Below are 24115 nucleotides of genomic sequence, written 5' to 3' on the forward strand. Positions count from 1 at the left end.
GTCCCCAGTGCCTGGCAAGCACCTGTTACCTAGAAAGTGTGCAATGAATAGGCACATTAAAATTTTTTATTTACTTGTGGTAAACACTTAACACGAGATCTACCCTGTTAAATTTTGAAGTATACAATGCAATACAGCTGACTGTAGGGACAGTGTGGTCCAGCAGATCTCTAGAGCTTATTCATCTTGCTTGACTGAAACTTTATGCCCATTGATTAGCATAAAGTAATTTTTAAGAATAAAAGTAATGCATTGTTAATGAGCAGAATACAGTCGTTTGAGGTTAGAAAGTCAGAATCCCTGGCAGCTGCCTACTCTGATTTCTCTGAGTTCCTTCTTTGTTTATTTTGGTCTTTCATGTGGGGACTCTTTCCTTGAATGTCTGGTGACCAGGCTTTTTCTTCCATGTGAGTCAATAAAAGCCCACTGGAAGGCTGGGCGAGGTGGCTCACTCCTGTAATCCCAGCACTTTGGGAGGCAGAGACGGGCGGATCACAAGGTCAGGAGATCGAGACCATCCTAGCTAACCGGGTGAAACCCCGTCTCTACTAAAACAGACAAAAAACTAGCCGGGCGAGATGGCGGGCACCTGTAGTCCCAGCTACTCAGGAGACTGAGGCAGGAGAATGGCGTAAACCCGGGAGGCGGAGCTTGCAGTGAGCTGAGATCCGGCCACTGCACTCCAGCCTGGGCGACAGAGCGAGACTCCGTCTCAAAAAAAAAATAAAAAATAAAAGCCCACTGGAAGCTCTAGAGGCTTGGTGGGCTTCTTATCCAAGGGCCCCACCTTGAGGTGATGGAGAAGAACCCAGCTGTTGTGCTGGGGGCCCTCAAATGTCATTTGAATTTGGTAGTCTGAGCTTTGGTAACTTTTCTCTTAGGCTGGCCAGCTTTCCTTGAGAGGAATTTTTCAGTCCTCTGCCTGGGACTCTGGGAGCCTAGTGGGGGGAAAGGCTGGAAGTTCTGAGCATCCCATGTGCAGACTTCCATTTAATTCCTCAGTCATTTCTCTCAGTCTTCAGTCTAGCACCCTCCCTACCCACCACAGCCCCCACACCATCCTCTGCTGATCCAGGTATTACTGAGTCTTCAGTCCCTCTGGACCATCCCCGTATTTAATTGGGATAAAGAAGATCCAGGGGTCCAACAGGTCGCCGTCACTTACTCTTGTCAGCTTTAGCCCACTTGCCAGCTATCTGCTGACTCCTGCACCTTTTCAGGGTCCTTTGGCCTGAGTTCTCTTTTTTCCTGTGGGCTTCCCCACCTGCATGCAGCCTGATCACCAGACATTTGAGGAAAGAGGCCACACATGAAAGACCAAGGTTTCAGCTTTTTCGGGTCTGTGAAGCCAGTTTCACCTGTTCATTCTGTTTTCACCTTCCAAACGTTTGCTGGCATCTCTTACTAATTTTAGTTTCCTCTTCTATTTGCTTTGTCCTAGTGGATTTACACCACTTTATTCCTTTACCTGCGATTTCAAGGGATTTCAGGAGAGAGCGGAGTTAAATACCTGTGGTCAATCTACCACATGAAATGGGCACATCTTGCTTTTTTCCTTTAACAATATATTGAGGACATTTTTGTTTCATTTCAATGAAGTATGGAATTTCAGGCTCCAGTTGGTAATACTTAAGACAGTTTTAGGTTTATGCTATTTTAAGAAATGCTGCAATGGGACATTATTATTGTACAACAGTGATTATGTGTAGAAATAAAGAAAGGAGAAAAAAAGAGAGGGACAGAAAGGAAGGGCGTGAGAAAGAGAGAAGGAGGGGAGGAGGAGGGAAGGAGTTCATGCAGAATGTCAGGTATCTGAAGACAGCAGGTCAGGAAGTGATGTGGGGGTCTGAATGGGTTGTACTTCCAGTCCTGGCCCACGTTCACCACCTAGGCCTGACCCTTCCCTTCTAGTTCTACTGCCTATTACATGCCAACTGCTTCAGGCTCAAACCTGTTAATAGTGAAAGAAACAGCTACCACTGGGATATGGTTCACTGGAAACAGGCTGACATTTAGACACGCAAGGCCAGAACCCACATGGCCAGAGAGGATTCAAGGTGCTCTCTGTCCCCAGAGAGTGCCCTGACTCCAGGATATGAGTTTCAGCATGACTGAAGCCCACACCAGCCAGCAGCCACTAGCTCCACCTCTGCCTGGGAGCCAGGCCTGTCCCAAGATAACCAAATGGAAAGGGAAGAACCTGAAAGCCTCCACTTTAGCTCTAGAAGGTTTGCAAATTCTCTGGCTTCTCTTTCTTCCATTGCAATGTGGGGAGCATAGCTTCTGCTAGTACATTAAGAGGTCTTAAGGGGTGGTTTGCACTTCTCACATCAACCAGCTTCTTACTAAGCACTTGACATTGAGTTACAAGGGATGTTGAAGAAATAGTATTCAATAATCAACTCATTCAACAGATGTCTATTGAGGTCAGTTCTTTATACAGGCAACTGATTGTTGATGCACAGCAGTGGACAAAGAGACACAGTCCCTGCTCTTGGGGCTTCCAGTCTAGAGAGAGTTACAGACATTAAATACGTAAGCTCGCAAAATAAATATATAATTGCAAATTAGGATAAGGTCTGGGGCGGAAAAAGAAACACCTTTTCAGGAGGGAGTAGCAGGACTGCCCTGCCATGGAGAAATATGCAGACATAGGGAAGCCTCTTGTGGAGGCGACAGCAGAGACAAGCCCCAGAAGATGAGAAGGAGAAAGAGAACACATCCTAGGCAAAGGGTGCTGTGCCAAGACCCTGAGATTGGAAAGGGCTTGACACACTCATGTTCATGAAACAGAACCAGGGTGCTCAGGGTGGAGTGACCAGCACAAGGCTGAGAGGTAGGCGGGTGGCCTAATGGAAAAACACACAAACTGACTATATTCTCCTACTATTCTCACACTCACTCCCCCTACTTCATTTCTGAGACCAGAGGTGTGGGGATTTCTCTCCACACCCAAACAACTCTCCAGCAGACACCAACAGGGTATCCTATAATTTAATTCCATTCTGACACTATCCATCTGGAGTTAGAGTCAGATCTACAGGCTGAGGGTTCAGTCCCACAAGGTTGCCCCCACTTCAGATGCCAATCACAAGTCCTGGGTGGTGACCTGCACTTCGATCAAGCAGCTTAAAACGGGTTCCCATGACACTCTTCCTCTGCTCTTCCTCTGCTACAGCAGCTCACAGAACTCAGGGAAACACTTACTTACATTGGCCCATTGATTTAAAGGATATTACAAAGGATACAAAGGAGCAGCCAGATGGAAGAGATGCATAGTCCAAGGAAGATGGAAAGGGCTTGGAGCTGCTCTGCTCTCTCCATGTGTTCAGTAGCCTGGAAGCTCTTTAAACCCCATAGGTCATGGATTTTGTTTGTTTGTTTGTCTGTAGAAAGGGGGTCTCCCTATGTTGTTCAGGTTGGTCTCAAACTCCTGAGCTCAAGCAATCCTCCTGCCTCGGCATCCCAAAGTGCTGGGATTACAGGCATAAGACACTGCACCCAGCCTAGTTAATGGATCTTTATGCAGGCTTCCCCACATAAGCATGATTAATTATTAACTTGGTCTTCAGCCCCACTCCCCTTCCCAGAGGATGGGGGGTGGAGATGAAGGTTCCAAGTTTCTCATCATGGCTTGGTCTTTCTGGTGACCAACACCCCTCCAGATGCCCACAAAGAGGCACCTCATTGGAACAAAAGATGCTCCTAGTACCCAGGAAGTTCCAAGGGCTTAGGAGTTCTGTGTCAAAACTAGGGTCAAAGGCTAAACATTAGAATAAGAGATGCAGCCAGAACCCCTATTTCTCAAGAAATTTTAAGGGTTTTAGGAGTTCTGTGCCAGAAATTGGGGGCAAAGACCAAATATACATTTCTTATATCACAATATCATAGAGGGCCAGATCATGCAGAGAGGTCACATTAATTAATTAATTAATTCAATAGATATGGATTAAGCACCTACTATGTGTTGGGAAATATTCTGTGTACTAGACAAAGAGGACTAAACAAGAAAAGTCCATCCTCTCATGAAGCTTACATTCTAGTAGTAGGAAACAGACACTACACACAAATGAATAAATGAATGAATGAATGAATGAATGAATGAATTATTAATTAATTCAGCTCATGAAAGTACTTAGGAAAAAATAAATCATCAGGACAGAACAGAGAGTGACTTGAGGGGAGGGTGCTACTTTCTATGAGTGGTCAGGAAAAGCGTGAATGAGGAGAAGGAGCCAGCCATGTGAAGACCACAGACAGCAACATTGTGGGCAGAGGCAATGGCAGGTGCAAAGGTCCTAATGAAAGAACAGACTTGGAGTGTTCAAGAGATAGAGTTAAGGAGTTACTATTTTATTCTAAGTTGGAGCCATTGCAAGGTCTTAGCAGGAAAGCAACAGGATCTGATTTAAGTTTCTCAAAGTGTACTCTGGCTGCTATGAGGAGAATGGATTGCAGAGGCAAGAGAATTAGGAAGGAAGGCAGGTAGGAGGCTCTTCTGGGGACAAGTGGGAGTTGACGGTGGTTAGGAGGTGAAGGAGATGGAGCAGGAGGCAGGATGTCTAGTAGGTCCTGATCATTGAGGGTGAGGAAAGGGAAGGATCAAGGACACTTCCTAGGTGACTTGGGGACGCAGGTATGTGGTGATGCCTTTTACTGCTAAGGGGAAGAACGGGGTGAGATGTGGGAAGGAGCAGTTAATAAACATTAATTGAAGGCTCTCTGTGTGCTTGGCACTGAGGGACACATAGAGAGGTGTGGGGAGAGGCCCTGCTCTGCCTGGCTGTGGACAGTCCAGCTACAGAGATGAGATGCTCACATGAAGCAAGAGAGAACGGTGTGATACCAACCATCAAGATGCAGTCCCATAAGATCCGGCTGCTGTCCTCCCACCTACAAAGCCCTCTCACACATTATCTATTCGATCCACATCATTACCAAATAAGATAGGTAGTATTATCCCCATTTTACAGATGAGAAAACTGAGGCTTGGAGAAACTGTGACTAGCCTCAGCTCAGCCAGCCAGGTTGGATGCAAATCAGCAGAGGCTTTCGAATTTCTATACAGGCATCTGCTCTGCAGTAGGGTGGGATGGGGACTTGCTTTGAAGCCTCATTTTATATCAAGCACACTGGTTTTACTTGGTTTAGGGTTTGGCAGTGGCTGAGAGAGGGGTGGGAGAAGCCAATGGGGCTGGAAAGGAGGGTATAAAGCTTATGAAAGTAATTTATTGGGGATATCCATTGAGGTACACTCAGTTCTGTCTGTCTCCAAGCCAGGGTTTTCTTATTCTGGATTTAAGGAGTTGTTCCAAGATAGCAGAAGGTAGTATGAACAACACTGACTGGGGAAGAGGCAAGGCTTAACTCAGAGTGATCTCTGTAGGACTTGAGGGCCAGGGAGGGCAGCCCCAGGAGGGACATGATTCAGGAGCAAAGGCATGGTGGGCTGTTAATTGAAGTTTGCTGAAGGCATCAGAGACCTCTCAGTTCTACACATGGGCAATCTGTACTGGTGGCTGGGACCTGCCTACTTAGGTGGGCACTCTGGGTCAGTCACTGGGGACAGCTCCTCCCCAGCTTTGGTGGACATGGGCCTGCCTTCTGGTCTCAGCCTCCCAGCAGGGACTTATTCCTTGAAATCTTGCAGTTCAGGTCTGGCCATCAGGTGGGCCCAGGATGTGCCCTACCTAGCCTGAGACATACTGTGAAATAAATCCAGGCTGGCAAGGCATTGTACCCCTCTCCTCTCCCTCCAGCCATGTCTAGTGCCCTTTTACCCAGAGCCTCTCAGCAGAGATCACCCCCACCTGCCTACCTCAACCAGTGGCTCTCAACCAACAGGACACAGAGCTTTTAATGATGTCCCACTGTCCCTACATGTATCGTGGGCAGTTTCCTCACTGAGAGGCTCCATCAGTGAGCATCTGGTGTGTTTGTTATAACTTCCTTCCCTTTCTCTCTTTGTCCGGCAACCTGCTTGTTCTCAAAGCTCTGTTCAAGCATCACTCCGCTGCCTTTCCCACCCCGCCCTGGCTGGTGTTTCTCCCTGAGCTCCTCTGCTCCCTGTGCCCTGCTTCATTTACCATGTGTCATTTGTGCTGTATATGGTGTGAGGGACCCAACTTTGATTCTTTCCAGATTGGTAGACAATTAAGTCATTGGCATTTATAAAAAGTCTTTTTCTTATTCATTTGAACTGCTACCTTCATTGCATATGCCCTCTCCATATATGCTCAGACCTACCTCTGTTTGTCAGTTGTGGTGGCAATTCCATGCTATTTTAGTCCCAATGGAATTATAATAAGTTTTGTATAGTGTGTCACCATCATTACTGGTTTTTTATTTTTATTTTTAGTTGATAAAATTGACATTTGTTATGATATTGTTTTCCCGTGCAAGAACATGTTCAGATCCTATTGCAAATTTATATCCCATGGGTAAAGTTTTACAGATTCTACTATTAAACTTATTATTGTTATTAAATTTATTTATAAATATTTTATAGATTTTGACACTTCTGTGAATCAGACATTTCCTTCACTTCTATTTCTAATTGGTTATTGCTAATATAGAGAAAAGCTATTCATTTTGTATGTTTACCTTAAATCCAGCCATATTACCAAACTCTATTATTATTTTTGATCTGTTTTTCTAGAAAACCTAAAGACGATGGGGAATGGGACAGTGTTTGGAAAAACTCAGAACCTGGGCACTGCAGTGCAGGTCCTCCTGGGGACATGAGGCACAGTGAGAAATGCACCAAGTGGACAGGTCAGTTGTGTATATGGAGGTGGGGGTGAGATAAGGAGGCCCCTAACTCTCCAGAGAGGCCTCTCCTCCCCGAGGCGCAGGGCCTCCCAGTCCTCACTCCTGCATCCCACTCTCACTCCCCCACCACCAAGGAGCTCAGGCAACTCTGCACATTTCAGGTGACCCTGAACAGGCTCCTTTGCAGGATTCCTGAGAGAAAGGGCTGAACACAAAGGAAACAGAAGCCATGACTGCAGCAGGGAAAGGGAGGACTCAGGGCTGGTCTATCTGAGTGCTGAGGTCCAACCCTCTCAGGGGCCTCAAAGAGGTTACTGGAGCCCTCTGACACCCCCAGGCCAGGCAGAACTGGCAGCACTTGGCAGAACTAGGAATAATGGCAGCCACCATGGAGTGCGTTCTCAACAGTCCTCTGAGGATTCCCCTTTACAGATGAAGAAACTGGAGTTCAGGGAAATTAAGGAACTCATTTGAGTTTACACAGATAGTAAATGGCAGAGGTGGAATTCAAACCCAGGAACCTGACTACAGAGCCTGCCACACGCAGTATTCCCACATGGCCATCCAGGCCATTCATGTTAAGCACATGGGCCAAAGACGGGATCCCCTAGAAACTGCAGAGCTTTCTCAGGGACCCTGGAGTTCATGCATGCACCAGACATTGTCTGCAGACATTACAGAAATATGTCCCCACTTGGGTCCTGTAGTGAATTGAATGGTGACCGCCTCCCCGCCCCCCACCACCCAGCTCCGCAAAGGATAACATCACTTGGAATCTCAGAACGTGACTGTGTTTGGAATAGGGATCTTTGCAAATGTAATGAAGGTAAAGATCTCAAGATGAGATCATCTTGGATTAGAATGTCCTTCTGAGAGACAGAAAGGAGGAGACATACAGAGACACAGAGAGGGAGGGCATGTAAAATGGAGGCAGGCAGAGACTGGAGTGATGCCGTTGCACACCCAAGAACACCAGGGGCCATCAGAAGCTGGAAGCTGCCAGAAAGGATTCCCCCTGGAGCCTTTGGAGGAAGTATGGTCCTGCCAGCACCTTGTTTCCAGGCTTCAGGCCTCCAGAACTGTGAGAGAATAAAATTCTGTTGTTTCAAACCACCTGGTTGGTGGCCATTTGTTACAGTAGCTCTGGGAAACCGATACAAATGTCCACCATTCTTTTTTTCCTTCTTTCTTTCTTTGAGACAGAGTTTCACTCTTGTTGCCCAGGCTGGAGTGCAATGGTGCGATCTCAGCTCACTGCAACCTCCGCCTCCGGGGTTCAAGCGATTCTCCTACCTCAGACCTCCCGAGTAGCTGGGATTACAGGTATGTGCCACCTCGCCTGGTTAATTTTATATTTTTAGTAGAGATGGGGTTTCTCCATGTTGGTCAGGCTGGTCTCAAATTCCTGACCTCAGGTGATCCGCCCACCTCAGCCTCCCAAAGTGCTGGGATTACAGGTGTGAGCCACCATGCCTGGCCTGAATGTCCACCGTTATTATTCTTCATAAGAAACGTAGGCATTTCAAGCTATTACCAAACTCATAGCCACTATTTATCATTGTCTATTTTTCTCCATCAATGGATATGAAAATATTACTATCATGAAAAATAAATTATATTTGCAACCCCATTATCTTCCAGATGGAGAAGCAGTTTGACAGAGGGCAGCGGAGAAGCAAGAGAGCTGGTCTGGAACCCAGCTGCCTGACTCGTGAGTCATTTCTCTTCCTCCAAAGCCCTGTTAAGTCTGGGGCTGCTTATGGTCCTCACCACCTACACAAACAAAGTCAGGGTCATGTTCATCCATCAGGAGGTTCAGGGCCATTTTCCGCTTTCCTCTGTTTGGCAACACTAAGAGCCACCCTCTGATTGTTCCAGAAAAGCAAGAATTGCTAAAGGCCATTGTGTCAAGTTTGCCCAATTCATGCTACTTGACATCTTACCCTGCCCCACCCTGCTCCCACCCCTCCTCCCACTAGTGCCCCTGATTGCAACACTCCTGGCTGGGGTGGGACAGGGTGGCCAGATAAAAGCAAAGCAGGACCTGGAATGCTGGTTTGTATGGGCTGAGCCTGCCGCTGAGCTGCATCATGGTGCGGTCTGTGGTCTGGGCAGGTGAGCTGTCAGGGATAGTGGGCTGGGTCTCGGGAGCTGTGGGGAGGTGGGGATGTGCATGTCCAGGGACCCCTTGCTACCCTTTGCAAGGAAGCAGGGGGACTCAGGAGAACTTCAGAGGGTCATTTTATCCCTCTCCATGCCTCCTGGCTTGCAGCCCCTTAATTACCTTTCCTGTGGGCTCCCCCTTAGGCTCTTTCAACCCAAGAGACTTCGTGTTGCAAGGGAAGGCTTTTCTCAACAGGCTGAAGATGACTTGACTTTCCTCTTTCTGTCCTGAAAGCCCAGAGTCAATGAGGCCCCTGCACTGGGTCTTTGTGTCTTTCCCATGTTCTTACGTCCCTCCTGTTGGCCTTATCCAAGAAGCACCCACTGCGAAGAGCCTCTTCTCTAACCTCATATTGGCTGTCCTGCAAGAAGGCAGCCTGGGGCCAGGACCCTGGGCATCCTTGCAAATTTTCATGCAGGTTCTATTAGGTTGACAGAGAAGTCCAAGGTCACCAGGTGAAAGAGATCTCTTTGAAGGAGTCCTGTCAAGGCCTAGGTCTCCACGGCTGTGGATGCCTGCTACAGCCAGGCGGCGGAAAGGCAGCAGGAAGCATTAACGATGGGAGCAGAGGCACAGGCCCTCCCCAGGAGGTGATCTCTCCCCGTGCAGCCCTTCCAGATTGGTTCTTTCTAGCCCCAGAACAGGTTTTCTTCTTGTTCCAAAAGAGAAGCAGTCTCTCTGAATAACTCACAAGTCAGCGGTTTTTCCACAGGCTTCCTGAATCCACACTGCCCTTTACTGAGACATAGAGAGGGGGCAGCCTCAGCCCAGGGAGCCATCCCAGGCCAGAAAGGGACCCCCATGGTCTGGCCTGCATGAAGGGATGGGCACAGTGCCCTCCTGGGTCCCTTCTGGAAGGAGAAAGCTTGATTCGTAGGAAATCAGCCCTCCCTGACCACCTCCTGTGCTTCCGTAGCTGTGGGGCCTGGGAAGGTGAGAATGGCGGCGTAACCCTGGCCTTCTCTCTTGTGTTGCTCCAGGTTTCATGGTCCTGCTGATGATCCCATGGGGTAAGTGGCCTCTTTCTTGGAGCTAGCTCTTGAATCCCTTAGCCCCTTCCCTGGGCTTTGCTTCATGTCCCAACACACTTTCCCTGCCACACCTCCCCAAGAGCTCCAGATTTCAGTAGTGACTCTCTTCCAAAGCTCAGACCCTGCAAATGTCCCCATCCCCTAGCAGCCCTCCCAGGAAGGCCCTTGCCTCCTTATCCACTAGCTGAGCTCCTGCACATGTGTGGGGCCAGCTTGCACATCAGCTCTCTCAGGGCTTTCCTTTCCTGGGGTCGCTGGCTCCCTCCTCTGCACTCTGTGCTCTTGCAGCACCTGTGTGTTTTACAGCGCATTTTGCACTGCCTCTCGTTATTGGCTCAGATGTGTCTCTGCACCAGACTCCAAGTTGCTGGGGATAAGGAACCTTAGTCTCATCTGGCTCAGCATCCCCAGCCCCTTAGCTCCGCGAGGATAACACACTGCTTCCGATCTGTTGAACCGATCAGATGTAGAGCTTGAGAGAGGCAGGAGGGAGCTCCTTGTTGTGTCAAATGGAAAAGAGACCTTGGGGCACCTTCAGCAACTCAGACTCCTGATCCCCCTCTTGCCCCACCTCATTCCCTGGGCATCAGTGGCCTGGGAATGCTGGCCTCTCAGACCTTGTCCTGTGACTGTGCCTCTCACATTTGGCTGTGGCGTTGGACGTACATTTCCCTCTCAGCCTCATAGGAGGGAACAGCCGCGGATACAGGTACAGCAAACATGGGGAAGATGAGAGGTGGGAGATTTCTCAAAAAGCTTTAGTCCAGGCTACTTCTGGGCTTTCTGCAGTATAGTAATAATAGTAGGACTTTGTGTGAACTAAGGGTTAATACACACAAAACACCTAGAACAGAACTTCTTCCATGCAGTGTTCCTCCGAGTGTTTTACATGTATTAACTTTAGCCCACACGGGGGTCGTGTGACACACATTATGGGAGGTCCAATGGCCTCCCTGTTTCACACAGCAGGAAGCTGAGTCACACAGTGAGTAAGTTGCAAAGTTGGGATTTCAACCCAGACACTGACATGCCAGAGTCCCTGCTGTTAACCACTGCACTTTATTTTCTCCATAGTACAGAAATTCATAACAATATTTGATATGCGACAGCACGACATGATAGAAAAAGAGCTTCCTGGCTCCTTCCTACGTGGCCTGGAGGATGAGTTCTCTGGGTTCATCCCCTCCTTCCTCTCTTTTGCTTTGGGCAGTTCAGCAATTCTCCTGTATCACTGCAGGCTACACCCCAGCCCCACCAGCACGCTGCACTCCGGGGTGCCCCCTGGTTAGAAACAGTGACAACTCCAGAGCCACGTGTATGCCCAGGGTCAGCCCTCTATGCTCTTGGGTTCTAGTTGAGGCCTGTCTGAGCGCTCTCTTCCCGAAACTCTCCTATAGACACTTTGCACCCTTCCTCTTCCTCGCCCCCTCCCTGTCCATGTGGGCATTGGAGGGGATACAGAGAGACCCTGCTGGGGCAAAGGGAAGTCCCAGGTTCTAGACACCAGCCACAGACACGATCCAGTCCAAACTCACTGCTCCATCAAGATCTTGGCATAAAATGTTGGCTCACACGAACCACACCATCATAGATTGAGAGAATGGAAGAGACCCCAGAGACCACACAGTCATTATCAGATGGGGCCAGGATTGAAAAAGAGTTGGACCCAAAGTCTATTTTTGGCAGATGCTGGAATGAAGACTAGCATTCTTGCTTCCTGATGTCCTGGTCAACCCTGCACAGGGCTGACCTCAGTGGGGGTCATCACCACCAGGCCCTCACTGGGAACAGACCATCCTACCCCCTGCAAAGTCTTTTCACACACTGTAGGGTACTCTAGAGGCAAGTACCCTATAGTGTGTGGGGTACTTAGAGACAAGATGCCTTCTCCTAGATAAAATTAGCTCTTTATTAGAATCTCAGCAGTGATATTGATAAACATAGATTATCTACAAGGGATAACAGGCAAATGCAAATGGCTTTAATGCAAGACTAAAGAAACATAAACCCAGGCCTGTGACCCGGGCCTCCTCTCTGCTACTTATCAGTTTGCATTTTAATGAAGTATTCTGAGGTATTCCAAACCGTTTTGGAAAGTTCTGCCTGCCTTCCTTCTGCAGATGAGCATGCCATGTCTAATTCCCTCTGGGCCTCATGCTGGGGCTGCCTGGGGCTACCTTCTTTCAGGTTTCGGGGCCTGGAGGGGAGACCCTAACTGGGGGTAGGGAGACCCTAACTGGGGGTAGGGAGACCTGCCTGCCAGACCCTAGTCCTGGGAGCTCAGACTCTGAGACTAGCAACTTTTAAGGATGTCAAGGAGTCAAGAGGCTTGGGTCGCAGCACGGCTGCTCTGCCCTCTTAGCAGCTGTGCTGATGAGGATGGGCCCCAAGCTCGTGAACCTCAACTTGCTTCCCGGGAAAACAAGTCTTGGAAGATGATGGCCCTACCCACTCAGTGTTCTGAGGATCCCATGTCTGGCCTCTGAAAATGCTTTCCCACCTGCAAGGCTCCACCCACACAAAAGCAAATGCCATTTCTGCCTGTCGCGTCCCTCCACTGACTCCAGGTGTAGAAGAGGGAGGTCCAAGGACATTGCCTGCCCCAGACGGAGGGTCACAAGTCCCCAGAAGGCCCTGCTGACAGCTATCTCTTTTCTTTACTCCAACGGGCCAGGTTCTGCTGCAAAACTGGTCTGCTACTTTACCAACTGGGCCCAGTACAGACAGGGGGAGGCTCGCTTCCTGCCCAAGGACGTGGACCCCAGCCTTTGCACCCACCTCATCTACGCCTTCGCTGGCATGACCAACCACCAGCTGAGCACCATTGAGTGGAATGACGAGACTCTCTACCAGGAGTTCAATGGCCAGAAGAAGATGTGAGCCAAAGCAGAGGAGCAGGGTGGGTGGGGTGTGGTGGGGGGACAGACAACCTCCTCCCAGAGCCAGGCACCTCCCCAGAACCAAGGACCTGCCACAGACCCACTGTGTGGCTTTGGGCAAGTTGTATCACCTCTCTGGGCTCTCCTGTGCTTAATGAAAGAGGTAGGGGTTGCTTAGGGGATCCCAAAGGACCCTTCCAGTTTAGGTCTAAGTGGGATCGGGATTGTGAGACTTTCTGTCTCCCGTGAAGGCCCTTCCTCATTGTGAAATTGATCCACCCTTCAGCCCCAGTGTTCTGGGTGCCTTCACAAAGCCTCTTGAGAATCTGCCCCAATCCTTGCTTCCTGAGCCCATGCAGCGGTGTCTCCCCGGTTGGACAGGTGGTTCTGGGAGTCAGGAACGTGACTTCCCTTTCCCAATCTACAGCTGTCCCCGGAATGCTAGTACAGGCTCTGTGCATAGACACTTTGACACGTCCCCACCCTTGTTGCTCCTCCCCATGGTAACATCCCTGCCAGGGAACCCTGAGAGCTGGCAGAGTAAATCCTGCCGTGTCTCCTGTCTTTCCCAGGAATCCCAAGCTGAAGACCCTGTTAGCCATCGGAGGCTGGAATTTCGGCACTCAGAGGTTAGTTGACTGTGGTCACCTGTGTGGTAAAGTTCCTGGATGAGAACCTGGTGCACTGGCCAGAGGGAGCCCTGGTCAGAGGGAGCACTGGTCAGGGAATCGGGCCAGGCTGAGGTGTGGTCAGGGGAAAGGAGAGGGGAGCTGAACTCTGGGGGCTGCATTTCTTTCTGGGTTCTTGGCACCCCAGCAGGAGGGCAGCACAGTGAGCTTCATTCCAGGCTGTTTCAGATCCAGTCTTGGCAGAAGCACAGGTCTAAACACAGCAGAGGGCTCAGACCTCTCCAGGCATCAGTCTCTTCTTCCATGAAATGAGAAGAGGGAGGGTCCCAACTAATCCTGACAACATGCAGTGTCTATGTTTTCTGAGCTCAGAAATGGGTTATCTTGTCCCAGAGAGAATGTCTATTCCACTTCTGAGTATAAAAGGTAATCTGTGAGATTGAGCCTGGGTGCCAAAGTATTGGCATTTGGGGGACATTTTTTAATGATTTATGGAGATAATGGAATGGAGTATTTGAAACTTGGTGTTTTCTAGAAAATCCAGAATATATGGCTCCCAAAGCTCTAAACAGTCTTTCTAAAACTTTTTTGGATCATGAACCCTTTTGGGAATCTGATGAAAGTTATGACTCATCTTCCAAAATAATGCTTATATACAGATTGTTTATTGAAATACAGGAGTTTTTAGCCTGGTGTCCCCAGACTAAATTAATAAAAATAAAATAGGATCAATCTGTAAAGGACTTGAGACCCCCCAAGAAGTTCAGGGACTTCCCACTAAGGAAGGCAGATGTGGAGAGGTGGTTCTTGAGGCAGCGTGGGGATTTTGACGAGCTCCAGACTAGTAATAGTAATAAAAACACAAAGCACTCTACAGGTGTGAGCTAGAGGAAAGATGACCAGGTTAACCTGCCAGGAAACTAAAACAGTGGGCTCTCCGGGTCTTTACTAACCTTAGTAAAGGAATTAGAGAAATTCTCATTAGAGAAAAATCCTAATTAGAGAAAAATTAGTTTCTCTAATTCCTCTTCTTTTTAAACCTTCATTCCGAGGGTGTCAACTAGCTCTGATTCGGGGTGGGACAATTCAGGGGCTTGGAGGGAGCCTCTGGAGGGAATTTTGGGAAAGGCTTCTAGGGCATCCATGAGCCCCTGGTGGTGTCGATGTTCGGGGGTAGAAAGCGCTCTGGATGGTCCCCTTTCCTCAACCCAGACCATAACTCACCAGCAAATATCCCTGCAGCCTCTGAAGAAGCCCTCCCAGCGCCCCTCCCGGCCCAGACACAGAGACGCACTGTCCTGAGTGTTTTCTCGCCTGTCTCTGAGTGAGAGCGGCCTCCTGTTTGGTCCAAGGCAGGCCCTTACTCCCCTTCATCACCTCACAGGTTCACAGATATGGTAGCCACGGCCAACAACCGTCAGACCTTCGTCAACTCAGCCATCAGATTTCTGCGCAAATACGGCTTTGATGGCCTTGACCTTGACTGGGAGTACCCAGGAAGCCGGGGGAGCCCTGCCATAGACAAGGAACGCTTCACAGCCCTGGTGCAGGTACCGCTGGGTGGGGCGGGGATCACCCTGTCTGCGCAGAGACCCAGAGCTGGAGCCCCCACGGCACATATGAGGGCTGCTCTGCCCCCAGAGCCAGCTGCTTCACGTATCTGCGTGGCATAGATCAGCCCTGTGGTCAGCTCTCAGACTTCTACCAGTGAACATCTACCTGGGGCTCACAGGGGCTGCCTGCCTGGTACGTGCCCCTGTGTTGACTCTGAGCTCCACTCCCACAGGACTTGGCCAACGCCTTCCAGCAGGAAGCCCAGACCTCAGGGAAGGAACGCCTCCTTCTGAGTGCAGCGGTTCCAGCTGGGCGGACCTATGTGGATGCTGGATACGAGGTGGACAAAATCGCCAGGTGAGTCTCAGGCAGATGGCTTGGAACTGTGCTCTCAGAAGGAGGAGAGGCCAAGGGTGGACTGAGCTTTCCCGGGGGTAGAGCGGGTATTCACCTACAAGGCATTTGGAAAGTCCCATCCTTACACCAAAACAAAAGCAGACAATTCCCTGATTTTGTACTCAGGGTAAAACTAAGACACATCCAGAAAGGCTTTTCTCAGTGTCTGCTGCTGCCCTGTTCCAGATCCTTCATTTTGGATCTCTGCCCTCTTCCTTGGGAACTCATTCTTAAGGTGAAAATGCCCCTGAGCCGGTAGTGAAGCCATTGTCTTCCAGAAAATGTGTTTTCTGGATCCTTGCTCCTCAAAGTACAGCATGTGGACTCACAGCCCCCACAACAACCAGGTGCTCGTTAGAATTATGGACTGTCAGGCCCCACCTCAGGCCTTCTGAAGAAGAACCTTCATTTTAATGAGATTCCTGGGCGATCTGTGTGCACACTGAAGTGGGAGAAACCCTGAGCTAGAGTTTCCTCCAAAATAGCAATGTAGCAGGAGGCTTCTTGAGTGGAATAGGGAGGGCCTGGGGGTGCTGAGGGGACAGTGGGGTGAGGATGACAAGTTTGAATGAGAATGAGAATGGCCTCCATAAGGGGGCTGGCTGGGACTGCTGTCTGGGTCATCTTCTGCAGAGCCAGGTGAGCCTGCCACCTTTGCCTCTGACCCCAGTGGTTCCTCCCTAGGCCATGCACTGAGGGAGTAGGAGTAAGAAAGAAGGGCTCCCCTCGCCCCCAATCCCTGTTCCTCACCTCCTCTTCCATGCCTCCTGCAGGAACCTGGATTTTGTCAACCTTATGGCCTACGACTTCCATGGCTCTTGGGAGAAGGTCACGGGACATAATAGTCCCCTCTACAAGAGGCAAGAGGAGAGTGGTGCAGCGGCCAGCCTCAACGTGGTACGTGTGGCCGGAGGGCTGAGGCAGGACTCCCCTGTCCAGCAGGCCCTGTCTGGTGGCTTCTTTTGAGCCCCAAGGCCCTCATAGGAAAAAAGACACAGGGCGCTGAGAAACCAGAAGCTTTTTCGTTTCTTTGCTTGCTTGTTTTCTTCTATTTTCCTGGTCCCTACCCCTACTGAGGGGAAACCTCACTTCTGTGGAGCATCTTGGCTGATGGTAGACACAGCAAACCAATTTGATGACAAACAAGCGACCAATGGGGAAGCCCACTTTGAGCTTGAGTCTCCAGCCAGCAGGCCTGCTGCTTCCCTCACACACCTCCACCCCATTTCCTTCAAGACAGTGGGCAGACTTGTGCTCCATGGTCACACTGGTTGACCTTCTGGAAGGCGCTTTCAGGGGTAGGAGCTTTCCCAAGTTGATAACATCTCCACGGATGTCACTAAGGATGGAAGCACCCCCAGCACCTGCAAAGGGCAGCCTTCATTTTTAGACTAGGGTAGGTTGGGGTCTCCTAACTTTTCCTCATTGAGCAACCAAGACACTTTTAATTTTTAAAATTTTATTTATTCTTAAGAGATAGAGTCTTGCTCTCTCACCAAGATGGGCACGCAGTGGCATGATCATAGCTCACTGCAGCTTCATCCTCCCGGGCTTAAGCTATTCTCCTGCCCCAGCCTTCTGAGTAACTGGAATCACTATGACCAGCTTTTTTTTTTTAATTTGTAGAGATGGAGTCTTGCTATATGCCCAAGATGGTCTCAAACTCCTGCCCTCAAGCAATCCTCCTGCCTCAGCCTCCCAAAGTGTTGGAATTATAGGCATGAGCCAACATGCTCAGCCTAGATCCTCTTTATAAGCCTTCTCTATATCTTAAAATATAGAGAGGGTTTATAAAACCCTACAGAGAGGGCTTATAATAACTATATTGTTTTTCTTTCTTAAAACAAGCAAAACCAAACAACAAAGAGAAAGCCCTAAATTAAAATGCTTTTTACTTTTGGAGAGCCCACATCTCTGTATATCAGCTGGAGTGGGACATCTTTGACTTTCTGGCTCTTTCATGAATAAAGAGCACCTCTTTTAGCCAGTGAGCCAGGCACCCACATTTCACACTGAGTCTGGCCTCTCCATCCCCGTCTGGAAGACTGTGTGAGTTTTGGAGGAAACTGTATCCCTGTGCCGGTGGGGAGACATTGAAAGAAAGACATTCAGCCGAGAGGTGAGTGGGGTTGGAGTCCCTCCAGCACCCTGCTCTCCACACTGTGTACCTTGAATCCACTGAGGAATGGAGGTTATCTTATTTCTACAAAGAGGCCTTCTACTCACCACACGATGTGCCCGGGGATTGCTTCTAGCCAGAGGGGTGACTTTTCCCAACTTGCACAAAAGTGCTATAACAGATCAGGAGAAGCCCCGACTTCTGCCTTCAGAAAGCACCAGTCTGATCAAAGATAAGTCGTATAGATGGACAAAAAGAAATATATTTAAATAAATGTAGTGAAAGCTGTTCTTTACCTAAGTGCTAAGTGGGCTCAGAGTAACTAGACCTTACAAAACTAGGGCAACTTCTGGGGGAAAGTGAACCATACTCTTGGCTTAAGGAATGAGGCTTCATTATTCATTAATTTATCACACTCATATCGGGTACCTTCTCCCGTCACAGGCCTGGGGGTGTCACATCAAGTAATACATAACCGGGGGAAGGCCTTATTCAGAGGTGGGTAAGGAAGCCTTTGTTCTATCTGAGCATCAGGTGTCATTCTAGGTACTGGGGATACAGAGATAAATAAAGCAGACTCGATTCCCTGCTTTTGTACTCAGGGTAAAACTAAGACAACAATCATGATAACAATGATGACCATAGTGACCCTTTATTGCGTTGTGCTGACCTTTTGCATGCATTATAACCTTTAATTCTCACAATGCCCTAAGAGATGGATATTTTCCTTATTCCCATGTTACAGACAAAACACCAAGGCTCAGTGAGGTTAAATAAGCTGCTGGGAAAGGCAGGGATCTGTGTCTGCCTTGTTCACTGGTGTGTCTGAAGCACCATGGACAGCGCCTGGCACACAGTGGGCCATCAGTACACAATGATTCAGTGAATGGTTGTCTGCATCTGAAGCCCATGCTCTCTGATTATCATGCCATGCAGCTTCTTCACTGGGGTCACGGGTTTAAGGCAGGCTCTACAGAAGGTGGGGTAGGGCTGGAATACTAACGAAGGCCCTTGGGGCTCCAGTTGAGGAGCCCCTGCCCTCCTAGTTCTGTCTCTGGATCCCCCAGACTTAGAACCAGGCCAAGGGCTGAGAAAATTAACCCTGCCCTCTTCCGCCACCAGGATGCTGCTGTGCAAATGTGGCTGCAGAAGGGGACCCCTGCCAGCAAGCTGATCCTTGGCATGCCTACCTACGGACGCTCCTTCACCCTGGCCTCCCCCTCAGACACCAGAGTGGGGGCCCCAGCCACAGGGTCTGGCACTCCTGGCCCCTTCACCAAGGAAGGAGGGATGTTGGCCTACTATGAGGTAGGAAAACCCATAACCACCCTGGGTACTGTGGGGGTCAGGGGGTGCCTGAGAGAGCAGAGGGTTCCTTCTCCCACCGTTTCTGAGTAAGGAAGCCAGGTGCAGAGAATTCTGGCCAGGTAAATTCCATACCATCCATACTGTCTTGAATTTATCCTTAAGCCCAGGTGCCTCAAGCTGAGTTCAGCGTTCTAGGTCACTGCAAAGCACATCCTGATTCTCCAGGCTTCCTCAGACAGGAATTTTCCAATCTCTAGTCTCCTCCTGGTGAGGAAGGGAAGGTGCCTGCAAGAGCCTCCCTCCTCCTCCCCAGTGCTGCCTTCTGCTCCCACAGGTCTGCTCCTGGAAGGGGGCCACCAAACAGAGAATCCAGGACCAGGAGGTGCCCTACATCTTCCGGGACAACCAGTGGGTGGGCTTTGATGATGTGGAGAGCTTCAAAACCAAGGTGAGGCCCAGCTCTGCTGGCAGGGGGGTGGTCCTGAGTGAACAAGGCCTGTCAATGACATGGAATGAGGGCAGTTCAGGACCTCAAGGGTGAGTCTCCTTTACATGTCCCAACATTTCATAAATCTCCACGTGATCGTATTTTGTACCTTTACTACCTATTGACTCAGAAAAGACAAAATGACAAAAAATTACTCTACATTTAGTAGCACCCTGGAAAGGATTTCTAAATACTATACAAATTCTACAGACATATGAAGAGGAGAAATACACATGGTGAGGCATATAGCTTTATTCAGCCCATTGGCAATAGCTGGTGCATGTTCAAATTACAGATCTTTTGCTTTACTTATAGGACCCCCTTCTCCTGCCCAATATTGGTGGCCTGAAGAGTTAGTGCATTTACCTGGTTTCATGCCACTCTCCCCTGTGAAACTGTTAGCTCCTGAAGATGGATGCTTCACTAGTTTATCTGTACATCCCACATCAATTATCTTGTGTGGTTGACAGTGGCAGCTTCTAGAGGTGGAGAATTGCAGGTGGCCACGATCCTGGCTGGGGAGATGGGAGAAGGGGTCAGGGTGGAAGGGTGTTTCAGATAAGTCCTAAAGCATAGAAGGTGGCCATTCTTAGGGGTGAGGGAGCAGGCCACTGCACAAGCAAAGACGTGGGTGTGAAGCAAGTAGAGGCTGGACTCTGAGAACAAAGTGTAGGCCCACATAGCTGGACCCCCAAGCAGGGCAGGTAGAGGAAGGGAGCTAGCTGAAAGGGAGGCTGGGGCCAGCAAGGGATCAAGCACCATGGCCCCCTGGCAGGGTTAGAGGACAGAGAATCCCACTCTGAGGAAACACAGTCATACCCTCAGGAAGCCTCAGGAATCTGGTGGAGGGAAGATGGCTCTCAGGGAAGACAAAGACATGAAGACAGAAGCAAGCCTTGATTGAGATCTTTTGGAACTCTGAGTTGTTCCCTATGGTAACTGAACTTACCTTGACCAGCATACAGTACCCTTAAATAAAGCAGCTCAGCCCACACATGACCAAGCTGTGAAGGGTTCCCACTTAGGGAGGTGCACACATCTTCCCGGCATACCCGCCCCACCCCAGGTCATGCTTATGTTAAGACAAGGAGACTGCAAAATGACTGATGTCCAAGCAGCATGAGGACTCAGCACCCAAGCTCCCAGCCCAGTGCTGTCTCCAGAACCTGCAGCCACTCACAGGCCTGAGGCTGCTGGAGAAAAAAGGGCCCTGTCCAGATGAGGTAGCCAGGCTCTGCAGCTGGCCGGGCTAGGCTTCCCCGGGCTCCTCCACTGCATCCCCTCCCTGCACAGGTCAGCTATCTGAAGCAGAAGGGACTGGGCGGGGCGATGGTCTGGGCACTGGATTTAGATGACTTTGCCGGCTTCTCCTGCGACCAGGGCCGATACCCTCTCATCCAGACGTTGCGGCGGGAACTGAGTAAGTAAGGTGCCCCGGGCCAGTGGCGGAATTTGGAGGTGGGGTATGAACACAGATCCATGCATCCAATGAACTGTAGGTCCTGGGTCCTTCTGAGGAAATGACTTTGCCCCAATACTGTAATTTCCCAAGCTTCATGCACCCCTAGGAGCTAAGGAAACTGTCAAAACAATTTTCCTTTTTGCGCTTTCTCTTCCTGGTTGTAGCAATGCCTGCCCAGGGTGTTGTAACCGTGGCTTCCCTCCAGAGGGCCCCCAGCCTGGGAGCAGCAGCTTGTTCCTCTCTTATCTGGGAGAAAGCCTCCCCTTAGCCTGCAGCGTGTCACCCCCACCTGCCCTCAGCAGTATCGGGTTGTGCTTGCAGATGGGTAAAGACTTAACTGCCTGTCACATGTGTAGCCAGGTGTTGTCTGTGGCACTGTGCTTCAGCTGTAGGTATGGCTGTTGTCTGGCTGTTCTCTGCCTGGGGTACCTGGCTGTACTCAGCCTGTAGGGCATATGGTGCTGCGCTGCTGCCTGCCAATGGTTGCTGCCTGTGTGCTCTGCCTGTGGGTTTGGGATCTCTTAGGGGGAGCCTTGGTTGAATCTTCACTGTCTTCCCAGGTCTTCCATACGTGCCTTCAGGCACGCCAGAGCTTGAAGTTCCAACACGAGGTCAGCCCTCTGAACCTGAGCATGGCCCCAGCCCCGGACAAGACACGTTCTGCCAGGGCAAAGCTGATGGGCTCTATCCCAACCCTCGGGAACGGTCCAGCTTCTACAGCTGTGCAGGGGGGCGGCTGTTCCAGCAGAGCTGCCCGGCAGGCCTGGTGTTCAGCTCCTCCTGCAAATGCTGCACCTGGAATTGAGTCCCTAAGGCCCCTCCAGTCCCAGCTTCGAGGCTGGGCCCAGGATCACTCTACAGCCTGCCTCCTGCGGTTTCCCTGTGGGCTGCGATCTGGCTCCTGCAGGCCTCTCTGTGGTCTTCCTTTACCCAGGCTTTCTGCTCTCAGCCCTGCCTCCCTTTTTTCTGGGTCTCCTGGGCTGCCCCTTTCACTTGCAAAATAAATCTTTGGTTTGTGCCCCTCTCCCCAAAGATGTGGTGACTTAAGAGGCTCTCTAAGCACACTGTTGACTCCAAAAACATCCGCAGGTCAGAGCCAGGTGGGAAGGTGGTCGGTGCAGGATGTGCCAGGCCCTGTGGCAGGTCTTGCCTCATGAGTCCATATGCCAGTGGGTGGTTTCCAGTACACAGGTGATGGCAGCCAGAGCACGGCCCCAAGTGCAACACGTTCTTTGGTTATTGGCTCAGAAGCCTGGAAACAGGAGCTTCTGCAGACCTTCACGCAGGTGTTATTCCCAAAATACCACTAGATGGCAGCAGAGAAGAACTTTTCCCTGATTTAAGTGCTCTGCGAGCAGCCACACAACATTACAGTAAGAATTTGGACCCCTGGTACTCAGCGGTCTTTGAGATAAATCCTGTTTGGGCCCTTTGCAGGCCCTATCTCACCTACTGCCCCCGTTCACCAGATGAAGAAGGAACAATGATTATTCTCACTTTACAGGCATTTAAACTGAAGACTGATTCTAACCAATTCTGAGTCCAGAACCAAGGCCTGAAACGGGCCAGAGAGCATGCATACGGCGTCCTGGTTAGATAAAGTCATCCCAACATTCCTGGCTGCTTTGGGCTGCACCTTGATCATTCTGTTTGAAGAAAATCTGCACAAAGCCTAATGACCCAGCCTGTTATTCACTCCAAATTGGTTTCTGGGTGGGACTTGGGAAGGCAGCTGAGGATTGGGACAGGTGAGATGAGGGGGAGGCGGTTTGGCCCCCCACGTGAGTACACCAGCACCAGAGCACCAGTGCCCTCGTCACTCCGGCAGCCTGCCTGTCCACGGGCATTCTGAAACCTGCTCTCCTCAGTCCAGAGCACAAGCTGCTGGAGCATGTGCTCTGCCCCCTGAGGTCTCAAATGAGGGATACGCCAACCACATCCCAATGAGCTGTTCAGAGTGGAGTCCAGGTGCAGGGGTGACTTCCGGCTTGCTGCACTCCAGCTGTGTGACTTCAGGCAAAGAAGCAGAGCCTCAGTCCTCTGCTGTAGGATGGGAGAACTGTGAGGAGTCAGTGAAGTCCTGCACACCTACCCTATGATCAGTGCTCATTCTCTCCCTCCCTCTTCCCTTCTCAGCCCTTCTTCATCTTCTGTGAGCTGGATATGTCAAGAATTTAGCAAATACTGTAGTCTCCTTTTAGCAGAATGCGCCCTCCTACAAGCATCCAAATAACCAAAGTCCTCCCTGAGTACACAGTCTTACACCTGCACTAGTCTTACCCTCAGGAAAGCATTAGCCACAGCCTCTCTCTGGTCTTCACATCCACCCTGCTCCTCTGCAAACTCACGGCCACTCCCTCAGCTAGAACCAGCATCACCTCATACCTGGACCCACCTTCCACCTGGCCTCCCTGCTTCCTGCCCACCCCCTCTTCCGGTCAGTCACCACACCACAGTTTGATCTTTCTAAAATAGAGAGCTAAGCCTGTCACTTCCCTTGCTGAAAAACTATCAACAGCTTCCCCTGCCCAAAGGAGAAAGTCCCCACCCATCAGCACAGTGTTGAGACCCTTTCTCAGGCCTTCGTGTCTTCTCCGGTCACATCTCCTGATATCCCCACTCCAGTTAAGTTGCTGGGTACCCCTGATGTCAGCATTAACCTCAACCATCAATGTCAGCTCCTCATGTGGGACCCCCACAGCCCTCTGTCACCCGGCTAGCTCAGGCCCACGCCATTTTCTGAATGAATCCTGCCCAGAACAAGAACAATGAGAGCTCCCTAAAAGCCATTAGTGTTCAGATTGTCTCTTTTTGTTTGTTTTGTTTTGTTTTGTTTTTTGTTTGTTTTGTTTTTGTTTGTTGGGTTTTCTTTGTTGTTGTTGTTGTTTGTTTTTAAGACAGAGTCTCACTCTGTTGCCCAGGTTGGAGTGCAGTGGTGCGATCTCGGCTTACTGCAACCTCTGCCTCCCAGGTTCAAGCAATTCTCCCACTTCAGCCTCCCGAGTAGCTGGGACTACAGGCATATGCCACCACACCAGGCTAATTTTTTTATTTTTAGTAGAGATGGGGTTGTTGTTGTTTGTTTGCTTGAGACAAGGTCTCTCTCTGTCACTCAGGCTGGAGTGCAGAGGCACAATCACAGCTCACTGCAGCCTTGACCTCCTGGGCTCAGGTGATCCTCCCACCCCCCAGGTAGCTGGGACTACAGGCACGCACCACTGTGCCCTGCTAAATTTTGTATTTTGTGTAGAGACAGGGTTTTGTCATGTTACCCAAGCTGGTCTCCAACTCCTGGGCTCAAGTGATCCTCCTGCC

The 24115-nt window shown here is 50.1% G+C and overlaps 2 protein-coding genes across 3 annotated transcripts in view; both read left to right on the forward strand.

The window, feature by feature from the left end:
- The first annotated feature begins 2575 nt into the window (after positions 1-2575).
- The window catches only part of CHI3L1 (chitinase 3 like 1), a 56824-nt gene continuing 35284 nt past the window's right edge, over positions 2576-24115 (forward strand). The window contains exon 1 of the mRNA XM_050764100.1: positions 2576-2585. The gene's annotated coding sequence lies outside the window, so the exon portion shown is untranslated. The remainder of the gene's footprint in view (positions 2586-24115) is intronic.
- On the forward strand, positions 8767-21832 carry CHIT1 (chitinase 1). Of its 2 annotated transcripts, XR_007720275.1 has the most exons (12): positions 8788-8886; positions 9916-9945; positions 12641-12842; positions 13418-13474; positions 14859-15024; positions 15261-15385; positions 16198-16321; positions 18666-18851; positions 19186-19299; positions 20632-20758; positions 20965-21125; positions 21361-21444. XR_007720275.1 is itself a non-coding variant. In XM_050763847.1 (11 exons), exons 1-11 carry the CDS (start codon positions 8862-8864, stop codon positions 21603-21605), a joined length of 1401 nt encoding a protein of 466 aa, XP_050619804.1. In that variant the 5' UTR covers positions 8767-8861; the 3' UTR covers positions 21606-21832. The 2 variants fall into 2 exon arrangements, 1 of the variants encoding a protein (XP_050619804.1); XM_050763847.1 differs by lacking the exon at positions 20965-21125 and having other exon boundaries at positions 8767-8886; positions 21361-21832.

This window comes from Macaca thibetana, chromosome 1, assembly GCF_024542745.1.
Source record: "Macaca thibetana thibetana isolate TM-01 chromosome 1, ASM2454274v1, whole genome shotgun sequence".
Taxonomy (NCBI): Eukaryota; Metazoa; Chordata; class Mammalia; order Primates; family Cercopithecidae; genus Macaca; species Macaca thibetana.

Excerpts from the sequence above, each read along its gene's own strand:
- CHIT1 (XM_050763847.1), top strand. The coding sequence starts at position 8,862 with ATGGTGCGGTCTGTGGTCTGGGCAG. Across the intron at positions 13,475-14,858 it reads TGGAATTTCGGCACTCAGAG|GTTCACAGATATGGTAGCCA; the intron begins GTTAGTTGACTG and ends ATCACCTCACAG. Across the intron at positions 16,322-18,665 it reads CAGCGGCCAGCCTCAACGTG|GATGCTGCTGTGCAAATGTG; the intron begins GTACGTGTGGCC and ends TTCCGCCACCAG.